The following is a 23,693-nucleotide window of genomic DNA, read 5'->3' as shown; positions in this document are numbered from 1 at the left end:
TTAAGTTATGAAACTAAAGTTATTAAATTCACTTTTGAACGTTCGTGACAAACAGTAATAAAATATTTAATCATTGTTAGCGCATTCAACTAACTGACCTTGCTTGTGGAACTCCCTTCTTGATGAGATCAGCACGTACTTTCTCCCCAACATGACGGTAAATTTCGACCATTGCACTCATAGCTGTATCTCTGACCTGTGAAGGTGTAATGGAATTCTATTAGTCTATGTTCAACCAAGAAGAGGATAACTTTATCCACACAGACACCATGGTGCAGGTATCGAACAAGCTGCCAAAGGAAGTGGTGGAGGCAGATACAGTTACAACATTTAAAAGACATCTTGATGAATATATGAATAGGAAGGGTTTTTAAGAGTGATATTGGCCAAATACTGGCAAATGGGACTAGGTCAGATTGGGATGTCTGGTCAGCATGGACAAATTGGACCAACATCTATTTCCGAGCTGCATGACTGAAAATGCAACGAGGCAAGACTGAGGGGAAGGAAGGAGGTAGAAAAGAGAGTTTAAAAAAAAAAGAAATTTGTAACCATATATAAAGCAGTTATATATTGCCATTTTGGCAAATTCTAAACAATACATGCAAAATCAATTACCAGCATTTCATTTTCTACAAATTCATCAGACTTCAGCTGGAATGCAATGACAGCATACCAGCTGGCCCCAGCATTCCTTGAATAGGAATTAAATAAAGACAGTTCTCTTGATTTCTTTATCACAATTAAGCAATCTCTGCCGCAAAAGCACTATGAGCATGTGCCAAGGACAAAATAATATTGCTACTAATGTTTGAAAAAAAATGAAAAGTACACCAATGCACAACATAAGAATACAGTAATAGTTATACTGACACAAGTGGCGTCACCACCTGAATGGAATCACCTCAGGAGATGCATAAACTACGAGAAATAAGCTAACAGATAAAAGGTGACCACAAATGCATTCTATTCACAATGTCATGGTCATTTGTCACAAAGTTATTACAGAAGTCAATAGCAAAGAATTAAATAATACTTCGGTGATTAAATAATACTTCCGTCAAAAGAACATAATGGCAATTTTAAAATGTTCATTTGAAACTGGAAAGCAGATTTAAGAAAACATATACTGGAAGAGCACAGCAGTTCAGGCAGCATCCAGCACCACTAATCCAGTATTTGCTTTCCAGCATCTGCAGTCATTATTTTTACCTTAAAAAAACATATGGCAATTCTCATTCTAACAGTGCTTTATAATATCAAAACAGGTTTCAGAAACTGTTGGGAAACAAAATAATTCAAACTATGAATTTGTAGCTGAAGTCAGTAACATCAAAGCTAATTGGGGACTCAAATTGTTAGTTAAAGTGAATATTTTGAAAAATACAATAATTTTCCATTCAATAAGCTCCTTGTCACTACCACATCTGCAGGATATCACTGCAGGAGTTCCTCATTGCAGAGCCAACTTTAGCTGCTTCATGAATGACTTTTTCTCCATTATTATCGGTTATCCATTGTGATAGCTCATTTGGCCTAGCATCAAATGATGTGTTGTAAGAATCTTGAAAAGTTTTGATATATTTCACCACAGTTAAGGGACCATACAAATGCAAACTGTTATTCTTGTTCTTCACGGGCTTGCAAGCTACACAACAACACTCTGACACTTGCGATATAACAAATGCCCAAATGCAAAAGTGGTCCTATCTTTCACTGGCCAATACCACAGAAGATTCATAATGGAATGTGTAACAGTCTAAGTGGCTTAGTTTTCATTAATCATATGCCTATTTATATTAATTATTCTACTTTCCAAAATAAATTCAATTGAAGTGGCATGATCATTAACAGAACATTTTCATACAGTTGGCATTGGTACAGACTAAATAAGTGGCTTTAGATGAAATATTTATTTAGTAGTATAATCTCTTACTGCAATTTCAGGCAATTCAAATGTATAAAATATCATATTCACAACTCATCTGCCTGGTACAACACATGCAATGGTGCATTATCAGTATCTACTGCAACTTAAACCATTGGTGTCAACATAGTCAGACATTGTCAAAGGCATCATCTTACTCAGGTTTGAAGTTTGTTCATTGAGCTCGAAGGTTTGTTTTCAGACATTTCGTCACCATGTTTGGTAACATCAGCGAGCCTCTGGTGAAGCACTTGTGCTCTGCCCCTTTCCTGTTTGTGTCTTAGTCTTAAGGTAAGTGGTATCATTTCTGGCCCTTTTTCTCAGAGGTTGGTAAATGGGTCCAAATTGGTGTTTATTAATGAGTTCTGGTTGGAATGCCAGACCTCTAGAAATTTCCATGATGGTCTCTGTTTAGCCTGTCCAAGGATGGATGATGCATTGTCCAAGTCGAAGTGGTATCTTTCTTCGTTTGTACGTAAGGATACTAGCGATAGTGGGCATGTCTTTTGGTGGCCAGTTCATGGATCCTGGTGGCAAGCATTCTGCCAGACTGTCTGATATAGCATTTGTTACAGTCCTTGCATGGTATTTTTTAAAATGACATTCATTTTGCTGGTTGTCTGGATACGGACCTTTTAAGTTCACCAGCTGCTGTTTGTGTGTTGGTAGGTTTGTGGGCTACCATGTTGTCCCATTTACCAACCTCAGAAAATGAGCCAGAAATGATATCACCCACCCTAAAAAGGCCAAGACACAAACAGAAAGCAGGACAGAACACTAGCGCTTCACCAGAAGCTCACTGATGTTACCTAGCATGGTGATGAAACGTCTGAAAAACAAACTTTCCAGCTCAGCAAGCAAACTCACAACCTGAACCACGTCTTCTCAAAAATCACAAATCATCTTTCTTTTCAAAAAAAGTATGTTAAAAATTGTTGCACAACAATTACACAACTCCATTACACTGTATTTTTTGCTATCAAAATCACTTTGTTTGATCCTGAAAACTGTTGATAAAATCATAAACGTACCTGACTATTTGGATCCCCAAGTAGGTTGCATATGTGTGGTACTATTTTGCTTAATGTTAATGGCTGTGCTCCATAACTGCAAAAATAAAAATAATTTATTTAAACTCACTGTCTTGCAGTAGCTCATAAAAACTAAACATGCAGAATGCATCAACTCTTTCAATCCATTTCATTAGAAAAACGCATCAGCGACATTAAAATGCAAATAAAGACGGTACATGTTTCAACTAAGAGACATTGAATCTAAACATTGCTGAAATATACACATTTTGTGTAAGCTTTTCTTTGCACTCAAGACAATTTGCAAAAGACACTAAATTAAAGACTGTATGCAAAGAAAGTGCAGATTGATTAGCAACAGGACTCTGATTAGTAGAGGCTGTGTCTTGGAGAATGCACCAATGGTAACTGCCAAAATTCATTCAGATATTATATCAAGTCAGTTGACTTTCATTGGTCAAGACATTACCATGATAAACAAACCAGAGAATACAAGCTATATTGTGAAACAGTCAACATAGGTACAACTTTCACTCTGCTTGAAAAGAACAGGGCCCTGTATACTAATAAATAGCTTCCAGTACACACAAGCCACACTGCAAGTCCAACCAACAATCCTACAATAGTCATCAATGTAATACATTGCACACTAAGGATTATATCGCACATAGCGGAAATATAGAAGGAGTAACAGGTTAAGTAAGTGACATTCTATCAGACATTTCTCATGGAACCCAAGGAGTTTCCACAAATTAGAGTACATGCAATGTGCCAATCAATTCGATTGTCAATTTGGCTTACTTTCATCTTCAGGAAGCTATTTAAATTAAGAGCTTCGTTCTTTATGAACAGAAATAACCTGGAGACCCACTTGAACATTTTTCAGTTTAGTAAAATAGCTAACAGCCAACCTAGCTTCATTTTTCAAGGCAGGACTTGACCAGAGTCAAGTTATCTGGTTTAAAGTTGATACTAAGCTCAATAGTAAACAGTCAGGCATGACTAACTTTGTCGTATCAATGCCTCTACCAAATACTAGCCAATAAATGATCTCTTGTCTCATACAATAGAAATGTTATTTTCTGTTTACTTTAGGTATTTTCACAAATTGTTCAGATAACTGCAAAAGGAAAGGCTTCAACACAAGTGCCTTTTTCCAGTAATATCAAGGAATGTCCTACCAAAAATGACCAATTTGCCACCATATGGAAATAATTTTAAAACTTAGCTTTCTTCAGTAAATGGTAGCAGTTTACTTTCATGCAATCCAAAATTATCTGAAATTAAACTAAACTAATAAGAATCTTTAATCTTGAATTTTGAGGTGAAGTGAAAAAAAAAGAGCAACAGAAATTTGACACAGTCATTACGAGCAGATTAAATCTGTAAACTTCAGGGAAAATTCACAATTGATTACTTCCTCACAGAAAGAATACTGCATTGATGAAGTAAAAGCAAAAATAAAACACAAAAGTCAACCAAGACTAGTTTCAAAAGTTCAATATCGAAGTGGCACTGCAACACACATAATTTTGGTCACATGTAACATTGTTTACTATCAGAAATTTTCCAGTCACTAGGAAACAAGTTCCATTTTCAACATGCAAAGGGCTCTAAGTGATCATTGTTGAGATTCAACAGCAGACTCAGACTGTGAATTAACAGTACTGTGAAACATTGAGAATAAGTTATATTATATTAACAAGTAACATAGTTGAACCAAAACTTACGTGCTTAGTGTCGTGATGAGGCAGAGGCAGACTCCTTCACGTGTCCGAAAGTTCTTGTGTTTAAATCCTGAAGTTAATCGTTCCCAAGCATACTGAAAAGAAAATTTACTGATTTTATGCAGAAGCCATCTCAAAATGTTAATCATGATGTGATCTCTGCTCCAATAGGCAGACCAAAGTCAGATCAAGTGATCGTGCTTGATACAATTCTTTATAGAAAACAATAACAACAAATTAAAAATTTATTTATTTGGAAAATAGCTAGAAGCTTTACATAACAAGATGTCAATGCTTTAAGATAGTTACTGAAACAAAGGATTAAAGACTCCACTAGTTAGACGTTTGGTAGGTAGCTTATATTTTAAACCCCACAACACAACAGGTCTCCTTTTCACTTTTAGCACAACCAAAATATTACAAAAGGACAATGCACCATATCTGTATTAAACATTCAATTCTCCTGAACCCATTTTGAAGTGATTCTTAAATCCGGAGAGTTTACTTTTCTTTTCCCCTCAGCCTGGTAACTTCTGACACCAGAGTTGACCTTGGCGGGGACAATATTACTGGAGACTTGCACCAAAGCACAATCATAGCAAAACTTCCTACCTCATTTTACTTCCACAAAAACACAAAATTTTTTGATTGGAGTGAGAGGTTCCACATGCATTTCAGTAAATCGAGACATTTAGCCTCCTTGGCACTTTTTTAAACCCCAACTAACATCACACCAACACCCACCAATTACTAACCCCCAAATGCCCACACCCTCACTGAAAAACTGAGTTTTCAGTGATATCTTAGAAATCATTTTTTCAAAGCCATTTCTAGAGCAACATTAATCACCTCGAGTACAGGTAAAAATGATGATTTGGTTTATCCTATTCATTTGTGGGATGAGGGCATCACTAGCTATAGCAGCATTATTGCCCATCCCCGATTGCCAAGGAGGCAGTTAAAAGTCAACCAGTTGAAGGCCTGGCCAAGTAGGGATGGCAATTTTCTTCCCTAAAAGGATATTAGCAAATCAGATGGGTTTTTCCAACAATCAAAGATGGCCATCATTAGACTCCAGATTTTTTTTTTTTTTAAAATTGAATTCCAGATTTTTATTTTTATTAAATTTAATTTCCACCGTCTGCTATGGCAGGATGTGAACCCAGTCCCCTGAATATTACCTCTGTCTCTAGATTAATAGTTTGAGACTAATACCACTCGGCCAATGCATCTCCTGTTTATACTGCAGCTAAATGGCCAATACGAAATATAACATTTACAACCTGACTCAACATTTTTCTGGAACATTAGAGACACTGTCTTACCAATTTTAGCGAAAAGCTGCTGTTTGTCTCCAAGCATAAGCACCTCACACCTTCTTTTAAGTGCAAGGATCTGGGCCCCCTTTAACCTCTACAAAAATTCAAATCAATTTCATTAGACATGACCCCTCCTAAACAAAACCATGCTGACTTATCTTGATTAATCCCAGCCTCTCCAATTCGGTCCCTCAGAATTGCTTCTAACAGTTTCCCCACCACGGAGGTCAGACCAACTGGCTTGTACATTCTTGGTTTATCCCTTCTTGAATAATGTGCCACGTAGGCTGTTCTCCAATCCTCTGGCACCTCTCGTGCAGCCAGAGAGGAACTCAAAGTTATTGGCATTCCCATGCTATTTCCTTCCTGCCTCACTCAAGTGTTGAATATATTTCATCTGGCCCCTGGATATGTATCTCTTTATAAGCTTGCCAAGCCACTCAACCTCCTTTCTATTTGAGCTAATTTTTGAAGTTACATAAAAGCTCTTCTCCCCAATTTTTATACACACATCATCCTCAATTTTTCTCTGTTGTAGACTTCGACAACTATGACTACCTGGGCAATGATTAACACCAATCATTGAAAAGTTGCAGAGAAGGCTTTGCTCTACTAACGCATGTTGTAAAACTTGCTTGTCTCAGAACTGCTCATTACAGTGCTTGTTTGAAAAAATACTGGAATTCTAACAGATCACAGAAAAGGCTACAATAATCCGCATAATCTTCGTCAGAATGTGAAAATATTTTAGAACGTGAAATAAAAGTTACTACTCCAATGTTTAACAACAGCACGAAACGCAAGAAACATACCTGGGGTGATACAGCATGATCCATTATTCTGATAAGAAGATTTTGTGTTTGCTCTCTGACTTGATCTTTGGTATCACCTAAACGATCTACAAGTGCTGGAACCACTGTGGGAAATAATGCAAGCATGAGTAACCAATCTTTGCAGATGTTACGAATATGGCAGCATTCTCTTTATTTAGATTTACATTTCCACACAGATCTTAAGCAAAATATAAGAATTCAAGATCTTAAAGCTACACACTTACAACTGACAAACCAAACAAACAAAACAAAACCTTGAAAAGCTAGAAGATTACTGTTAAAATTATTGATAGCTGTTGAAATGGTACTTGCTTCTTCAAGAGGTAACCCCATGAAGGTGCCATGGCTTGGGATTGTTACTAACAACAAAGTGTATTTATGTTATATTCCATCAGAATTTACTTTATTTGTAATAAATAGTTCTTGTCAAGTACATGATCCTGGTCAGTGTTTTACGTCAACCTGATTCAATCACACATGTAAGACAGGGACTCTGCATGGTTCCATTAACCTTTGTGGCAATCCCAAGAGCAATGGGGTCTGAGAATCAGTGCGCCCAAGTGCATCACAACAATAGCTTGATGATCAGACAGCAATGAAGTTACATAGATTGTTAATACTCACATGAGAGTTGACAAATTGACTAATGTAACACATATCAAGGCAGTTCCTAAGAATGGTCTTTGACTTATCAGTAAAATCATGAAACAAGTTGCACTGTGCTGGGTACACCCAATTGTCGGTAAAGGGGGCAGCACTCAAACAAACAACAGTAAAACATTTGACTTACAAAAATTGGGTGACCATATGGGGAAAAGAGATGCAACAATATATTTTGGGGACTTTAGAAACAACCTGAAAACAAAAAGAATCACATCCAAGTCAGCCTATATTTCAGTTGTTAAGAGAGTGGTGATAATAAAGGCAAGATCATGGGTTGAATCCACATATTGACCATATCTTCAAGCCTTCAACAAGTGAAACGTTCCACGCTCTTAGGGCAACAATGGTGACTCAGTGGTTAGCACTGCTGCCTCACAGCAACAGGGACCCAAGTTCAATTCTACTCTATGTGGAGTTTGCACATTCCGTCAGTGTCTGCATGGGTTTCCTCCCACAGTCCAAAGATGTGCAAGTTAGATTGATTAGCCATGCTAAATTACCCATAGCATCCAGGGATGTGTGGATCAGGCATAGGAAATGCAGGGTTACTGGGGGAGGTAGGGTGCTCTTCAGAGAGTCAGTATGGACTTGTTGGGCTGAATGGCCTGTTTCTACATGATTGGGATTCTATGAATTCACTTAAGAGGAATGGCAGAAGCATCTCTGAAAAGTTGCAAACTCCCCTTTGATTTGGTACAATTTTCTACTTCAGCTAAGCTCTGGAGGACCACATGAATCTACTTGAGGCAGACTTGCCCAATCTTGCAAAAAACATTACGTTAATTGGACTGTTACGTAGTACATGAAGGAGAAAAGAAATAGAATTTAATGAAGTAGCATGAAGGACATTCCTCTAGGGCAATGCAGGTATCAGTACCTATGAATTAATAATTTACTGCATGCTTTTGCAAATCCACATTATAAATCATATTCAAGATATAGGCATATTACAAATCACAAAACGTAGAGTAGAAAGCAATGGCATGCTCAGCATGCAACCAGCATTCATATGCTGTACATGTGAGCCAGAGGACAGGTACATAAACAGCCTTTTCAACATGAACAAAAATCAAAAATTCGAGGAGAAAGCCGAAAGTGTACAGACATAGGTAATGTGTTAATAACACATGAATCCAATTTGAACTTTAAGTTTACACACAAAATGTCGATGTTGCATATTCTGTAGTTTCACCTTTCAACAACAATTTAAGAAATTCTGCTGCAAAATCATAAAAACACTGGATGACAATGACATGAGAAAAAGAAGCATCTGAGGCAAAAGTGATCAATTTAATCTGGATACCCCAGTTTGTACTTACAGCAGTAACCAAAATCTCTTGATACCAGCAAGATTCCTCAGTGTTTCCTTCTTATAATGCTTGGGGAAGTGGCGAATACTTTGACTGCTGTTTTTTTTTTTTTTACTAGGCTTGTAATCACAAAATTATTTTTGTTCAATCACAAAATCAGAATTTTTTAAAGCACCAGATTTTTGTGCTTCACAGCAAATCTGGACAGGAATCTCACTTGCGTTGTTCTCAGGTCATTCCATCTTCTTAGACTTGAATGAAGATGTGTTCAGAACTCAATCTGTATTTCTCACACCTAATACTGAATTTTTTCATGTTATCCTCCCTGTTGGTTCAGTGTTGCCCATTACTCATCATTAAAACTAACATGGACTCTTTTTCTATACTGGCTTATGACTAACTAGAGGGCATAGATTTAGGATGAGAGGGGAAAGTCTTGAGACCTAAAGGGGCAACTTTTTCACACAGATGGCGGTAGGTGTATGGACTGACATGCCAGGGGAAGTAGTGGAAGGTGTGTTTCCAGCTACATTCTCAGACTGGAAACTTTCAAGTACAGAACTGAGGCTTTTGAGATAGTCATAAGCAAATGTAGAAAAAAAAAGATGCGTTAGTTTTAATGATGAGTAATGGGGCAACACTGAACCAACAAGAAGCATAACATGAAAAATTTCAATATTAGGCGTGAGAAAGACAGACTGATGAGTTCTGAAACTTGAAAGGTTTCAGAAAATATTTACGAGAATGTTGTCAGGGTTGGAGGATTTAAGCTACAGGGAGAGGTTGAATAGGCTAGGGCTGTTTTCCCTGGAGCGTCAAGGCTGAGGGGTGACCTTATAGAGGTCTATACAATCATGAGGGGCATAGATAGGATAAATAGACAAAGTTTTTTCCCTGGGGTCATGGAGTCCAGAACTAGAGGGCAGAGCTTTAGGATCAGAGGGGAAAGATTTAAGAGAGACCTAAAGGAGCAACTTTTTCACGCAGAGGGCGGTAGGTGCATGGACTGACATGCTAGAGGAAGTGGTGGAGGCTAGTACAACTGCTACATTTAAAAGGGATCTGGATGGGTATATGAATGGGAAGGGTTTGGAGGGTGCTCGCAGGAGGGACGAGATTGGGTTGGGATATCTGGTTGGCATGGACGTGTTGGACCGAAGGGTCTGTTTCCGTGCTGTATGCCTATGCCTCTATGATAACTGGAGCCAGATTTCAATCACAAAAGACTGGGAAGAACACTTTATGGATAAAACCATAGATGAACAATGAGGGGTGCTCAAAAGGAAAAAAACTGGCACAATACATAGCTTGTGCATAATAATGGCATGAGCTCGCGGGTCTGGCGTAACAGAAAAATGACGATCATGGGTAATGGGGTCCCTATAAAAGGCATATACAAGTGATAATATAATTTAAAATAAGTAAACAGCAGCCTTGGCAAATAATTATAACAATCAGAAATAAAATCAAAGGGAGCAACTAACAGATTTTGCACATGGTTAAAACAAGGTGCAATCAGACCAAGGTTTAACAAATCTCCAGAATGCACGTGTTATCAGCTACAGCAGAATCAATACATTACAATGTGCAATCTTTTGGCCGGGCATATCTTGAACTCTACCACTACTATCAAGCAGAAGAAAGAGTACTTTGAATAGCTAAATGCCAGCATTAGTAAATTAGTTAACTACTGAAATAAAGTTGAAAAAATAAAACTTTTAAATTCTGCCCACAGAACCTCCTGGAGTATTTTCCCTCGGAGGTGCAGCCAGAGAGGACACTGCCCATAGGCCATTGCTCTATGGGGTCTGGACTGCCTCTTGTCCCTGACCAAGCTGTGGTCACTGCCTGGTGTCATCTTTTGGGGGGTACATAGTGTCTCTTCTTGCTTGCCAACATAGGGTCCACTATCTGCTCAGGTCACTATTCAGTGGGACCTTCTTCACCTTCCTCTTGGGCAACAGTTGGTCTATGTGATTTTTAGTTCTGTCTCTGGAACATTATCAGAACTGCAGATTCATGCAGGAAATGGTGTGCTGCCCCAGTGGAAAAAACAAGGATGCTACGTTTAGTCCAGTGTAGATGATGAGCCCTGGGGCTGATATTAGCCTCTCAAGGGGGATACTGTCTCAATGGCAGATGTGTCAGTGGCAGTTCCATCATGCTGTGGTGGATGTTCCCTGTTGCAGGGCACAGGCAGTGATGCATTATGGGACATTATGGTAATGGGGGTGGGAGGTGTACCTTCTGGGTGCTCTGGTTTTCTCCCACAATCCAAAGATGTGCAGATTTGGTGAATTGGCCATGCTAAATTGCCCATAGTGTTCAGGGATAAATGTAGAGTAATAGGGTTGGGCAATACGTCTGGGTGGGTTCCTGTCCGGGGGGTAGCGGGGTGGACTTGTTGGGCCGAAAAGCCTGTTTCCATACTGTAGGGATTCTTCTTATTCTGAAAATTTCTTTCCTCAGAATTTGGAATATACTGCCAAGAAGAGCGGTGGTGGTGGATTTCATAGGCGATTTCAAAAAAGACGGGTAGGTGTTTGGAAGTGATGAATTGAGGACGACAGAGACAAGACTGGAGAATGGGATTTGCTGGGAAGCTCTTTCCGGAGCCAGTATAGATGTAATAGGTCAAATGACCTCCTTGTTCTGAAAAATTCTATGATTCTAATCGTATTCTTTTGCTCACATTGTTAGTATTCTTTGAGGAAGTAGTGAGCAAACTAGTCAAACACAGTTTTTCTTTCACCAAACAATGTTGACTCTGCCGAACTGTTTTACAATTTTCCTAAGTATCCTACAATAAAAAGCAGAATCTAACACTTTGCTGCTAACAGATGGTGAGCTAACCAGCCTGTAGTTTCCTGCTTTGTGTCCCTCCTTTCCATAATAAAGTGGTCAGGTCACTATTTTTCAATCAAGGGTATTTGGAAAACTAAAACCAATGCATCTACTTCTCAGCCTGCAGTCCACTTACCACCACTAGAATCAAAATAAAAGATGGTAGTTGAAATACTGGAGAGGATGTCAATGGATGAAGACAGAGGTGGTTGTACTTGAGAACTGCTAAGTCACCAGGATTGGCTGCGATGGTGCTAAAATTATTGAGGAAAAAGGGGAGAAATGCTGAAGCATTGACTATAATTTTCAAATACTCCTTAAATACAAGGGCAATGTCCAAGGACTGAGGATGTGCAATTGTTTTACCTTTTATTCAATGGTGAAAAAACAAACTTGTGAGGAAGTTTTTATCAACAATAATCCAAGACAAATTTAACAGCCACTTGGTCAAGTATGGAATAATTAAGGAAAAGCATGTATTTAACAGCAAATGGCCTTTAACTAACTCGCTTGAATATTTTGGTGAAGTAACAGAAAGGATTGATTGGAGCAATGCAGTTATGATATACAGAGACTTACAAAGTTATTTGAGAAAGCACCACAATAGATTGGTCAAGAAAGTCAAAGCTGATTAAAGAATATAGGGTGGTAATGGTCGGTGTCAGGGGGAGGAGCACCTTGAGACAAGTGATCATAATTCTATTAGTTTTAAAACAGTGATGGAAAGGCTAGACTTGATCTGAAAACTTAAAGTTTTAAACTGGAACAAGGCCAACTTTGATGTATTAGGCAAGAACTTTCAAAAGTTGACAGGGGCAGTATTCACAGGTAAAGGGACGGCTTCAAAATGAGATTAAAGTCCAGAAGCGGTATGTTCCTGTTAGGATGAAGGTCAAGGTTGGTAGGTGTAGGGAATGCTGGGTTACTGGAGAAATGGAGGTGGTTCTGGTCAAGAAACAGAAGGAAGCAAGAATCGAGTGACAACAGGGATTTGAGTGAATACCTCAAGGAGTACAAGGACAGTACAAGTATACTTCAGGAAATCAGGAAGTCAAAAAAGGGGGCATGCAATAGCTTTAGCAAATAGGGTTAAGGAGAATCCAAAGAGTTTCTACAAATACATGAAGGACAAATCAGTAACTAGGGAGAGAACAGGGCCCCTTAAAGATCAGCAAGGTCGCCAATGTGTGGAACCACAGGAGACAGGGAGATACCAAGAGTATTTTGCATCAATGTTTTCTGTGAAAAAGGATTGGGAAGCTAGGAAATTTGGCAAAATAAACAGCAACATCTGGAAAGATATTACAGAGATGACGCTGCTGGATGTCTTAAAACTCACGTGATGGTTGGGGAAATCAAGGCAGTACGTATATACTTAACGTCCTGGGGAGTGTTGCTGAACAAAGATCTTGCCATGCAGGTTCACAGTTCCTTGAAATTGGATTTGCAGTTAGACAGGGTACTGAAGGCAGCTTTGGTACACTTGGTTTGATCAGTCAGTGTATTGAGTATAGGGGTTGGGAGGTCATATTTCAGCCAGTGGTATAAGACATTGATTCAGCCACTTTTGGAATACTGTGTTTAAATTCTGGTCTCCCTACTATGGGAGGGATGTTGTGAAACTTCCATGAATTCAGAAAAGAATGCTGCCAGGGAGAAGGGTTTCAGTTATAGAGACTGAATCAGCTGGAGCTATTTTCTCTGGAGCGTTGGAGACTGAGGGGAGACTTTATAGAGGTTTATAAAATCATAAGGGGCATGGAAGGATGAATAACCAAGGACTTTTGCCCAGAGTGGGGGAGTCCAAACTTAGAGGGCATAGGTTTAGGGTGAGGGGGGGGGGGAAAAACCATTCAGAGGAACCTAAGGGGCAATGTTTTCACATGTACTGAATGAGCTGCCAAAGGAAGTGGTGAAGACTGGCACAATTACAACATTTAAAAGGCATCTGGATGGGTACGTGAATAGGAAAGGTTTCAAGGGGTATGAACCAAAAAGCTGGCAAATGGGACTAGACTAATTCAGGATATCTGGTCTCCATGGATGAGGTGGACCGAAGGATCTATTTCCATACTGTACAGCTATGATTAAATAAAAGTAACAGCAGCCACATGGTTAGGAAATTTGCAGTGTGACAGAACAAAATAGGGCAGAACAGCTTTTTTTTGGGTCTGGTGAAATTCTATTACAGATTCCCAAAATGTTGGTATTTGAACCACTTTCTCGACGTATGTAATACCGACCTAGTCAGAGATGCACAAAACAATTTCAAAATTCACAGATAGCATAACACTTGAAAGTACGGTGATCTGCATAAAGGACAGTGATAAACTTAGGATAACTTAGGCTGGTGGAAAGGCGGCCAGTTGGCAGATGCAATTTAATGATTTGTCAAATGAAAAAGTACAAATGGAGAAAAAATGGTAGCAACAGCCTTTATCGACTCTTGCAATTGGTTTCTGCACGACAACCCCTTTTGCATGCTTTCGAAAAAAAAACACATCACAAAGTCAATATGGTGGTTTACTCACCTGTTCCAAAATAGGGCTTAAAGCGATCTTTAATGCGATCCACAAGTGCTGCTATAACATCAAGAGCAAGTAATGTAACCTGCAATTACAAAATAAAAAAAGACCAAGGCTCTGAGTGTATTCTTTTTTGTACGATACAATAATATTCATTATTGTTGCATTGCACCATACATCTTATTTGAAGAAGTCGTCTGATGCAACCCACAAGCTTTTATCACCAAGGCAAGTCATTATTAAGATACAGCAAAGTGCAGTTTTCAACCCTAATTAGATCAACAAACCTTCACCCAGGATCATAGGAAGCCTTAAGACATTAATTGAACCCACAGCAGGAAATAGCTTGGGAAGCACTGACAAACAGACAAAGTAATCTCTCAGTTTGCAGGTGACACAAAGCTAGAGAAATATGCACAGAGGTTCCAGAATATTGGATCATAAATTCTGTGCCTTATGGTCTTATACTTCACAACATCTGATGAAGGAGCAGCGCTCCAAAAGCTAGTGCTTCCAAGGAAACCTATTGGACTATAACCTGGTGTTGAGATTTTTAACTTGGATCATAAAGGCAAAGAATAGTAAGAGTTTATCAGAAAGATGATCATGTCAGATTGTGATCTACATAAGAACTAAAAGCAAGAGTAGGTAAATCAGCCTCGGCAATGTGATCATGGCTAATCTCATCTTGGCCTCAACTCCATTTTCCTGCTCGTTCCCCATAACCCTTCAATCCATTATTAATTAAAAATCTATCCCCCCAAATGTCCCAAAATCTACCCCATTCCAATCAATCTTTCAACATTGATTTTGTCAATCCCTCTTTAGGATCTTGTATACCTTAACTAGGCTTCCTCATTCTTCTGAGCTTCACAAGTACAGACCTAAATTGCTCAATCTCTCTCCAGAAGACAAACCTTTCATCTCTGGAATCAAATCCAGTGAATCCTCTCAAAATGCCTTCTAATGCAACCACATCCCTCCTCAAGTAATGGACCAAAATTATCCAGTCTCCCTTGTGTCTTATACAGTTTCAACAATACTTCCACACTTTTATAGACTATTCCTTTCTATTCTTTTGACCAAAATACACAACTTCTCGTTTATCCACATTAAACTTGAACTGCCAAATTTTGGCCCATTCACCTAGCCTATCTGCATCCATTTGTAAACTTATTTCTTCATTGCAGCTTACTTTCCCATCTATTTTAGTGTCACCTGTAGTATGGCAATAGTACCTTCAATCTCTACATCCAAGTCATTGTTATAGATTGTAAATAGTTGGGACTGGAGTACTGAACCCTGCGGCACCCCACTCCAATCCACTATCCAAGCTGATCAGTCAGCCCATACAAAAGTCATGGAAAGAAACAGGTCATTTATCCTAGCTGATCCTCGTCAGTATCAATTACCTTTAAAGATGTCAAGAAGCAAAACTTGGAGACTCAGAGCACATTACCAGACACTAAGCAATCCTCAACCCTTCTCCCTGGTCATATTGAAAGCTTTAAGATCTTAGGATAACATTTTTACTCCAAGTAGAGTCATCCCAATGTCAGATTTGTTTAAAGCTGCAGTAGAGACTCAAGATCTGATAAACAAGCTTGAACCACTTGCAAACATTCTCAGCTAGAACGGAGAAGTGTATCTCAACCAACTTTACAGATATTAGTCAATTCACTCCATGTGACATCAAGAAAACAGCTGAAGGCTCAGAATACGGTCAAGGAAATAGAGCCTAACAACATCCCACCAAGATACCAAAAATTTGTGCTCCAGAACTAGGTGTGCCCAAACTGAGCAAGCAGAGCTGCAATATTTAAATGCTCATGTATATGTACTGTCCAAGAATAGTAGGGTAAATCCAACCTTGCTAACTGCTGCTATATCAGTTAACTCTCTCACTGGTAAAGTCATGAAGGGTATCATATAAGACATGATCAAGAGATGTGTACTCAGCAATAACCTGCTCACAGTTTGAATTCCATGAGGCATATGTAGTGCCTGAACTCATTACACCTTTGATCAAAACATGGACAAAGGAACTCAACTCCAAAGGGGAGACCCACTGCCTTAGACACAGAGACAGCACTTTACCTATTATGGCATCAAAGACCCTGAGCAAAGGTTCATGCAAATTTCAAACAAACAGTCATTCAGGAGAATAATCACAGCTTGACCTTTCATATGGAAATGTGCTGAGATTGTGCACAGAAGAAATATAGTTTTTCGGGTGAAGTCAAGTTGGCCGTCTTTTGACTGCCCAGAATGACCAACTGTTTAAGAGATTCCTTTTCTCATGCACGACAATTTCTGTCTTGCAAGGTTCTCTTCAGCAAGCAAGATGAAAAGGTTGACTGCTTCTCCAGCTGGTTTTGGCTTTGAATGGTAGTTTCTAACACAGCTATTGGATGGAACATTAAGCAGTTCAAGGCAGATAAAGTCTTGTATGGGCTCATCTACCTCAGAAGCATTACTGTTACAATCCCAGCTTATGTTATTACAGGATGTCAGATCCCAGACTGAAATCTATACTGATATCATTTTGTTTCTAATTTAATGGAGGTGGTCTTTCATAGAAACCCAAGCACACATGCTGCAGATCTGATTTTAAACCATAAAACAGAACAAGCTTATTACGCAAAGGTAAAAAAAATGGACTAACAAAAATCCAAGCTTATTTACATGTCACAAGTTGAAATTTTTCAAAACACAATATTTCATCTATTCCAATACGATCTCTTTACAGAACTCAAACCAGTGAGAATTCCTTTCTTGATCACACCTATAATGTTCAATTTAACTGCAGATTTCAAATTCTGGTTGCAAGTTTGAAAGCCTTTCCAATGAGTATTTGCATTACTGAGCTTAGACTTTCTCAACTTCGAATACACCTTCCAGGTTCTAACCTAACATATCTGGTCTGGAATTCTCAAACTTAAATCCTTTGCACTGAGATCACCTATTTGTCAACTGTTCTGAACTAACTCTTTTCTTAAGTATCCAGTTTTAACTAAATTCTGTGAACTGAAACAAAATGATTTTAACTATGGGTTTATTTCCCCAAGCAAAAGATTCCTGACCCCTTGAAAGCAAGTTAATGCTGTTCACTGACTCTTCTAAAATTCTCCCATTGCAAACCAATGCCTATCACCAATCCTGAAAGCCTCTTTCTCATACTTAAGGGAGGAAAAGTAGTGGAAGCTGTGACCATTTTCTAAACTTCACTGGGTACAGATATACTACCAAAAGGCAAGACGATTGGTAATTTTGTACTAGTACAAGAACAAAAAACAACAGGGAGAAAAAGAGTTAAATTGAGTAAATGTAAGTCCATCAAGCTAACCTCTGAGCAGGGCAAGTGCTTAGAAAGATTTAAGATATAGAATTGTTATGTTACTTTCTGGAATTCTTTCACTCTCAATGATCAGTAGACACTGGGATTACTGAATTTTTCCCAAGGTGAAATTGAATAGTTTTTTTTATTTTCGGTGACCAGGAGGAAAGTGCATTAAGATCACGATCAGATCAGTCATGATCACTTGCTTAGTGAAATGGGCTCAAGGGGCCAAACAGTTCATTATTACTCTTTTTTAAAAATGTTTTAAATCATCAAATCAGAAAGGGTTAAGGGTAGCACTTCAGGAGTCTGCATGGACCGGAGCAAGGTGTTTTTCACAAGGCTTCATGATAGACTTCTCAGTAAAGCAAAACCCATGGGATTAGATTAGATTACTTACAGTGTGGAAACAGACTGTTCGGCCCAACAAGGCCACACTGACCCTCCGAAGAGCAACTCACCCAGACCCATTACTCCTTCACCCAACACTACAGGTAATTTAGCATTGCCAATTCACTTAACCCGCACATTTTTGGACTGTGGGAGGAAACCCACGCAGACATGGGGAGGATGTGCAAACTCCACACAGTTGCCTGAGGCGGGATCCAAGTGAAAGTTGGTTCAAAATTGGTGTAGTGGCAGGAAGCAAAGGGTAATAACCATCCAGAGTTTTTGAGAGATGAAGATTGTTGCGTGTGGGGTCCCACAAGACTGAACAGTTGGCAAATAGCATAAAAAATTAAAATTAAAATGATAATTAAGAGATCTCCAAAAAGAGATAAAAATCATCCATGTGTTTCAGAGGTAGAAGAAAGCTCAAACGTTGTGGAAGGAATCAATGAACAGATCAAATAGACAGAAAAATGGCATACATAATTCAATCTGAAAAAACCCAGAGGTAAACCTCAAGGAGGACAAACATATATGAATACAATAGCATAATTCTGAAAGGGAGACAGGAACAAAAAAAATAGAACCTACAACTGCATGCCCACAAATACTTGAAGCGAGGAAGCTGGTTTAAGAAGTTAATGGAATCTTTTATTAGCCAAGGCATTAAATATAACAACTGGGAGGTTCTGCTCCAATGGTACAAAAACACTAAAGTAGATGACAGCTCAAGCATTGCAGGGAATTCTGGTCATCACATTGCAGGAAGGATGTGATGTGATCACATTCAAGTGGGTGCACAGGAGATTTAAAGGATGCAACCACAACTGTAAAAATTTTAGCTGAGAAAAGTCTGTATAGGCAGGAATTATTTTCTGAAACAAAGAAGCCTGATGGGAAATTTGATGGAGTTGTTTTAGATTAAAGCTCACCTAAAACCCATTTTTCTTCAAAAGATCCAATAACTTGGATCTCACATTCAAATTAATTTCCCTCTAAAGCTTATGTCAATTAAAGAGAAATCCTTTCAACTAGAGAGTAAATCATTTCATACTGATCAACAGCGCAGCACGCTTGAACATTTTATGCACTACATAGCCAAACTATTTAAAGTAACATAAGTAAACAAGTAAGCCTTTACAACAAAATTAAAGGGATACAAGCTTCGGCAGTTTCACTTTACTTCCCAAAATGTCTTGCAAGTTTGGCAAAGTAGACTGACAGTTATCAGGCGAAAGAACCATTCAAATCGGAAAAAAAAGTAGTTTACATGGACATTAAAAAAAACTTATTGACACATTTACGTTGAAATAGCTAAAAGGAATGTACAAACATCCACTATTAAATACTGTGACTCTTCATTAAGCATACAAACAGCAATTGCCGAACTTGTATGTTAGGAAGACATCGAACATTTGCGCTTTGGTGGATGTAAAAGAAAAAAAATTAAAAATGTCAACTTGGCAGTCAACTACAAATCTTCGGGTCCTGTTAACGATCAGCTCAAAAATTTAAATTTCAAGCAAAACAAAACCTGACAGACAACTACAATTTCGCTGTTTGCATATTTTTAAGTATCGCTTTCCATCGACACGCCCAAACGTACGCTGCAAATCTTCCACAACAATCAACAGTCTGCTTTCTGATGACTTTTCATTGAACTTGCCAGTACAATATTCCATCTAAACACATCAGAAAAAGAAACTCGCTAAAGGGCTGATATTTATTCATGCTGTGAAATTAACTCACTGTAGCTAAATAAAATTAGTTGACGGCAGAATAAAATTGATGTCAGAACAGTGGTGCAAATACTGGCAGAATCCCCCAACTCAAGTCACAGTGCAACACTTTGCACGTCACAGGATACTGCTGCAAACATTTAGGGATACCACCATCAAAAAAGATGTCACAACATTCTGCATGCTACCAGATGCTACAACATATCAGGGATACTGACTCGAGGAACTCGAAAGCATTGCAACTTGCCAACTCAACTATAGCAGCGAATCAATAAAAACGTGTGTACGTTTCTCTTCCCCATGGATCGCAAATGGATCTTAGTGATGTCAGAGGTCCCTGATGAATTTCAGAGACCGTGCAATCTGCTGACCAACATCGGGAAACGCCTGGCGGCTATTTGCACATTTGTTAAAATGCTCTTCAAGTCAATCTGTGGGGACAATTATTCCGACAATGACTACAGATCCCAGACGATGTTCCGCCTACTGCCACAAGTAAGCCCAGCCCCAAAGCAGCTAAGTTTCTTGCCGGATTCTGTGGCAACGGTCAGAAGGATCTGGGATTCTCCAGTACAATATGAAGGAAGAGGAGGAACCGGATGATGGATCGGAGTCGAAAGGGTGAAGGGGAATCACTTCACCAGCCTCACTGGACTCCGCCTTCTCTTACCTTGAAGTTGCTGGAGTTCACCCATCCCGTTAGCTCATCGACGATATCATCCAGCATCCGCTTTTGGTCATGATCCACGTCCGTAGATCTCCTGGGGTCACCCAAGTAATCGATCAGCTCCTGGCCCACTTGCAGCCGCCGACTAACATCCCTTTGAGCCACCTGCTCCGAGAAATACTCCAAGCTGCATTCAGGCTCCATATCTGAACAGGGCCGGAGGCTCTCACAAAGTTACAATCGACAATCTCTTTCCTTCTCTCCCTGCCTGAACTTCAGGTGACGCACTGTACACCTCCCTGCAGGTTCAGAAGGGATTACACGGGAGTTTGCTGCTGTTATCCACCCTTGACAGATCTCAGCCGAGTGGCCAGCCCTTCGCCCCGGTCCCCAGGCCTTTTACTCCTCACTCCTTCCACTCTTTTCACCCCCGCTCTTCCGTTAAGCGACTAGAGTCGCAGCAGTCCCTCCTAACACGGGATATCATCTAACGCCTGCCAACCCTTGCAACTCCCCCTCCCCCCCTTTCAACTTCGTAATTCGTCCCTAAAACGGATTATAAATAAAGAGGGGCGCGCACTACACTAGCAATTGCCGAGTCCCTACGCCCACCCCCCCCATGGCAACAGGCCCATCCCCACATCCGCCCTGTTCACCCACCTCACGCAGCGGCGCATACGCACGCGCGCCGGGGGGACCGCTCCTGACGCAACAATCGGCTCCCGCTGCTCGCGTGCTCGAGCTCGCGGATGCTTCCCGTTTGAAAAGTCAAAGGGACCAGCGGCTAGTGGCGGTATCCTATTTAGCGAAGAGCTATCCGGGCACACGGCCAATAAATGGCATTTACAAACCGGCCATTATTGTTCTTCAAGTTATCGATATTGAATCGGGAAGATTTTTATTAACGCAGGTACCAGCTGAACACTAAGTAAGAGTGTTAGTTTCCCAGAAGTTTGAAATAATGATTCTTTCTAAACTCCAATGCTAGAGTTTCATCGAATAAAATTCTCCAGTTACCCTACATAATACTGACTGACGCAGTGATGATGTGATATGCTCGGTTATTTGCATATATCTTTAATATTTAATAATGCGGTAACATCCCTATTTGTCAATTCAACTGTTGTAAATGAAAGAAAATCTACAATCGACTTTAATAATTTGTTATCAACACAACTTTACGTGTTTTGAAATGGACCTTTGACTCAAACAGAATTGCAGAAAAAAAACACCGCAGTATGGAAACCAACTTACGTAACACAGTTTCCATTTGGAGAGTAACATTGGGGTGGAGTGACTATTTTAGATCATAGAATCCCTACAGTGTGGAAACAGGCCATTTGACCTTACAAGTCCACACCGACCCTCCAAAGAGTGACCCAGCCAGACTCATTCCCTCACATTTACTCCTGACTAATACACCTAACCTACACATCCCTGGACACGAGGGGCAATTTAGCATAGCCAATTCATCTAATCAGAAAGTCTTTGGATTGTGGGAGGAAACCCATGCAGACATGGGGAGAATGTGCAAACTCCACACAGACATTTTGAGATTGAAATCGAACCGGGGTTTCTGGCACTGTTAGGCAGCAATGCTAACCACTGAGCCCCACTGTCTTGCAGAAACAGCCGTGTTTAAAGATTTACAAAAGGAGGTTACTGCTGTGTAAGAGCAGAGGGAACTGATTCAATGTTAACCACCAAGCAGAATACTGTTGAGAGTTTGGTTTTTGTATGCAAGGAGAACAACAGATGGGGGTCTTGAAGTTTCTGTAATGTGACGTATCAACCAAAAGCGTGACATTGTGTAAAAGTTACAGTGTAGCATCTTGGAGATCCACTGGCATGCTCTCTCCTTCCAGTGAGAAGAAGAGGTCATGTCATTGAGATGTCCAGCATGGAAACAGACACTTCGGTCCAACTCATCCATGCCGACCAGATATCCCAACCTACTCTAGTCCCATTTGCCAGCATTTGGCCCATATCCCTCTAAACGTTTCCTCTTCATATAGGCAAAAGTGAGGACAGCAGATGCTGGAAATCAGACTCTCAATTAGAGTGGTGCTGGAAAAGCACAGCAGGTCAGGCAGCATCCGAGGAGCAAGAAAATTGACGTTTCGGGCAAAAGCCCTTCATCAGGAATGAAGGCAGGGAGTCTCCAGGATGGAGAGATAAATGGGAGGGGGATTGGGGCTATGGAGGAGGTAGCAAAGAGTACAATAAGTGGATGGGGGTGTGGATAAAGGTGATAGGTCAGAGAGGAAGGTGGAGCAGATAGGTGAAGGAAGATTGGCAGGTAGGACACGTCATGAGGATGGTGCTGACGTGGAAGGTTGGAACTGGGGTAAGGTTGGGGGAGGGAAAAATGAGGAAACTGGTGAAGTTGCCCTGAGGTTGAAGTGTTCCGAGGCAGAAGATGAGGCATTCTTCCTCCAGGCATCGGGTGGTGAGAGAGTGGCGGTGGAGGAGGCCCAGGACCTGCATGTCCTCAGCAGAGTGGGAGGGGGAGTTGAAATGTTGGGCCACGGGGTGGTGGGGTTGATTGTTGCGGGTGTCCTGGAGATGTTCCCTAAAGCGCTCTGCGAGGAGGCATCCAGTCTCCCCAATGCAGAGGAGACCACATCAGGAGCAATGGATACAATAAATGGCATTGGTGGATGTGCAGGTGAAACTTTGATGGATATGGAAGGCTCCTTTGGGGCCTTGGATGGAGGTGGGGGGGGAGCCGTGTGCGCAGGTTTCTAATTCCAGCAGTGGCAGGGGAAGGTGCCAGTAGGGGATGGTGGAATGTTGGGGAGCGTGTACCTGACTAGGTAGTCACAGAGGGAACTATCTTTGCAGAAAGCGGAAAGGGGTGGGAAGGAAAATATATCCCTGGTGGTGGGGTCCGTTTGGAGGTGGCGGAAATGTCGTTGGATGATGCAGTTTATGTGAGGCTTAGTAGGTGGAAGGCGAGATTCGATCTCATGGAATACAGGGAGAACTAGCCATTTGGATACAGAACTGGCTCAATGGTAGAAGATAGAGGGTGGTGGTGGAGGGTTGTTTTTCAGATTGGAAACCTGTGACCAATGGAGTGCCACAAGGATCGGTGCTGGGTCCATTACTCTTTGTCATTTATATAAGTGATTTGGATGTGAGCATAAGGGGTATAGTTAGTAAATTTGCAGATTACACCAAAATTAGAGGTGTAGTGGACAGCGAAGAAGCTTATCTCAGATTACAACGGGATTTTGATCAGATGGGCCAACGGGCTGAGGAGTGGCAGATGGAGTTTAATTTAGGTAAATGCCAAGGTGCTGCATTTTGGGAAAGCAAATCTTAGCAGGACTTATACACTTAGTGGTAAGGTCCTAGGGAGTGTTGCTGAACACA

The 23,693-nt window shown here is 40.2% G+C and overlaps 1 protein-coding gene across 33 annotated transcripts in view; it reads right to left on the bottom strand.

Moving 5' to 3' along the window:
• clasp2 (cytoplasmic linker associated protein 2) overlaps positions 1-20,845 on the bottom strand; it is a 320,216-nt gene extending 299,371 nt beyond the window's left edge. For 20 of the 33 annotated variants that reach the window (XM_072571108.1, XM_072571115.1, XM_072571111.1 and 17 more), the window contains exons 1-6: positions 20,319-20,844; positions 14,186-14,264; positions 6,817-6,920; positions 4,689-4,780; positions 2,959-3,034; positions 99-196 (exon numbers count right to left, since the gene is read on the bottom strand). In XM_072571108.1, coding sequence (XP_072427209.1) covers positions 99-196; positions 2,959-3,034; positions 4,689-4,780; positions 6,817-6,920; positions 14,186-14,264; positions 20,319-20,519 — 650 coding nt within the window. In that variant the 5' untranslated portion in view covers positions 20,520-20,844. Of the gene's footprint in view, positions 1-98; positions 197-2,958; positions 3,035-4,688; positions 4,781-6,816; positions 6,921-14,185; positions 14,265-20,318 lie in introns of all 33 variants that reach the window. The other 13 variants (XM_072571110.1, XM_072571117.1, XM_072571109.1 and 10 more) reach the window with 1 other exon arrangement.
• Positions 20,846-23,693: the final 2,848 nt, after the last annotated feature.

The sequence above is a fragment of the Chiloscyllium punctatum genome, chromosome 5, assembly GCF_047496795.1.
Source record: "Chiloscyllium punctatum isolate Juve2018m chromosome 5, sChiPun1.3, whole genome shotgun sequence".
Classification (NCBI taxonomy): domain Eukaryota; kingdom Metazoa; phylum Chordata; class Chondrichthyes; order Orectolobiformes; family Hemiscylliidae; genus Chiloscyllium; species Chiloscyllium punctatum.
Note: the sequence above shows the minus strand (reverse complement) of the source record. Positions and strands in the feature narration are given on the sequence as shown.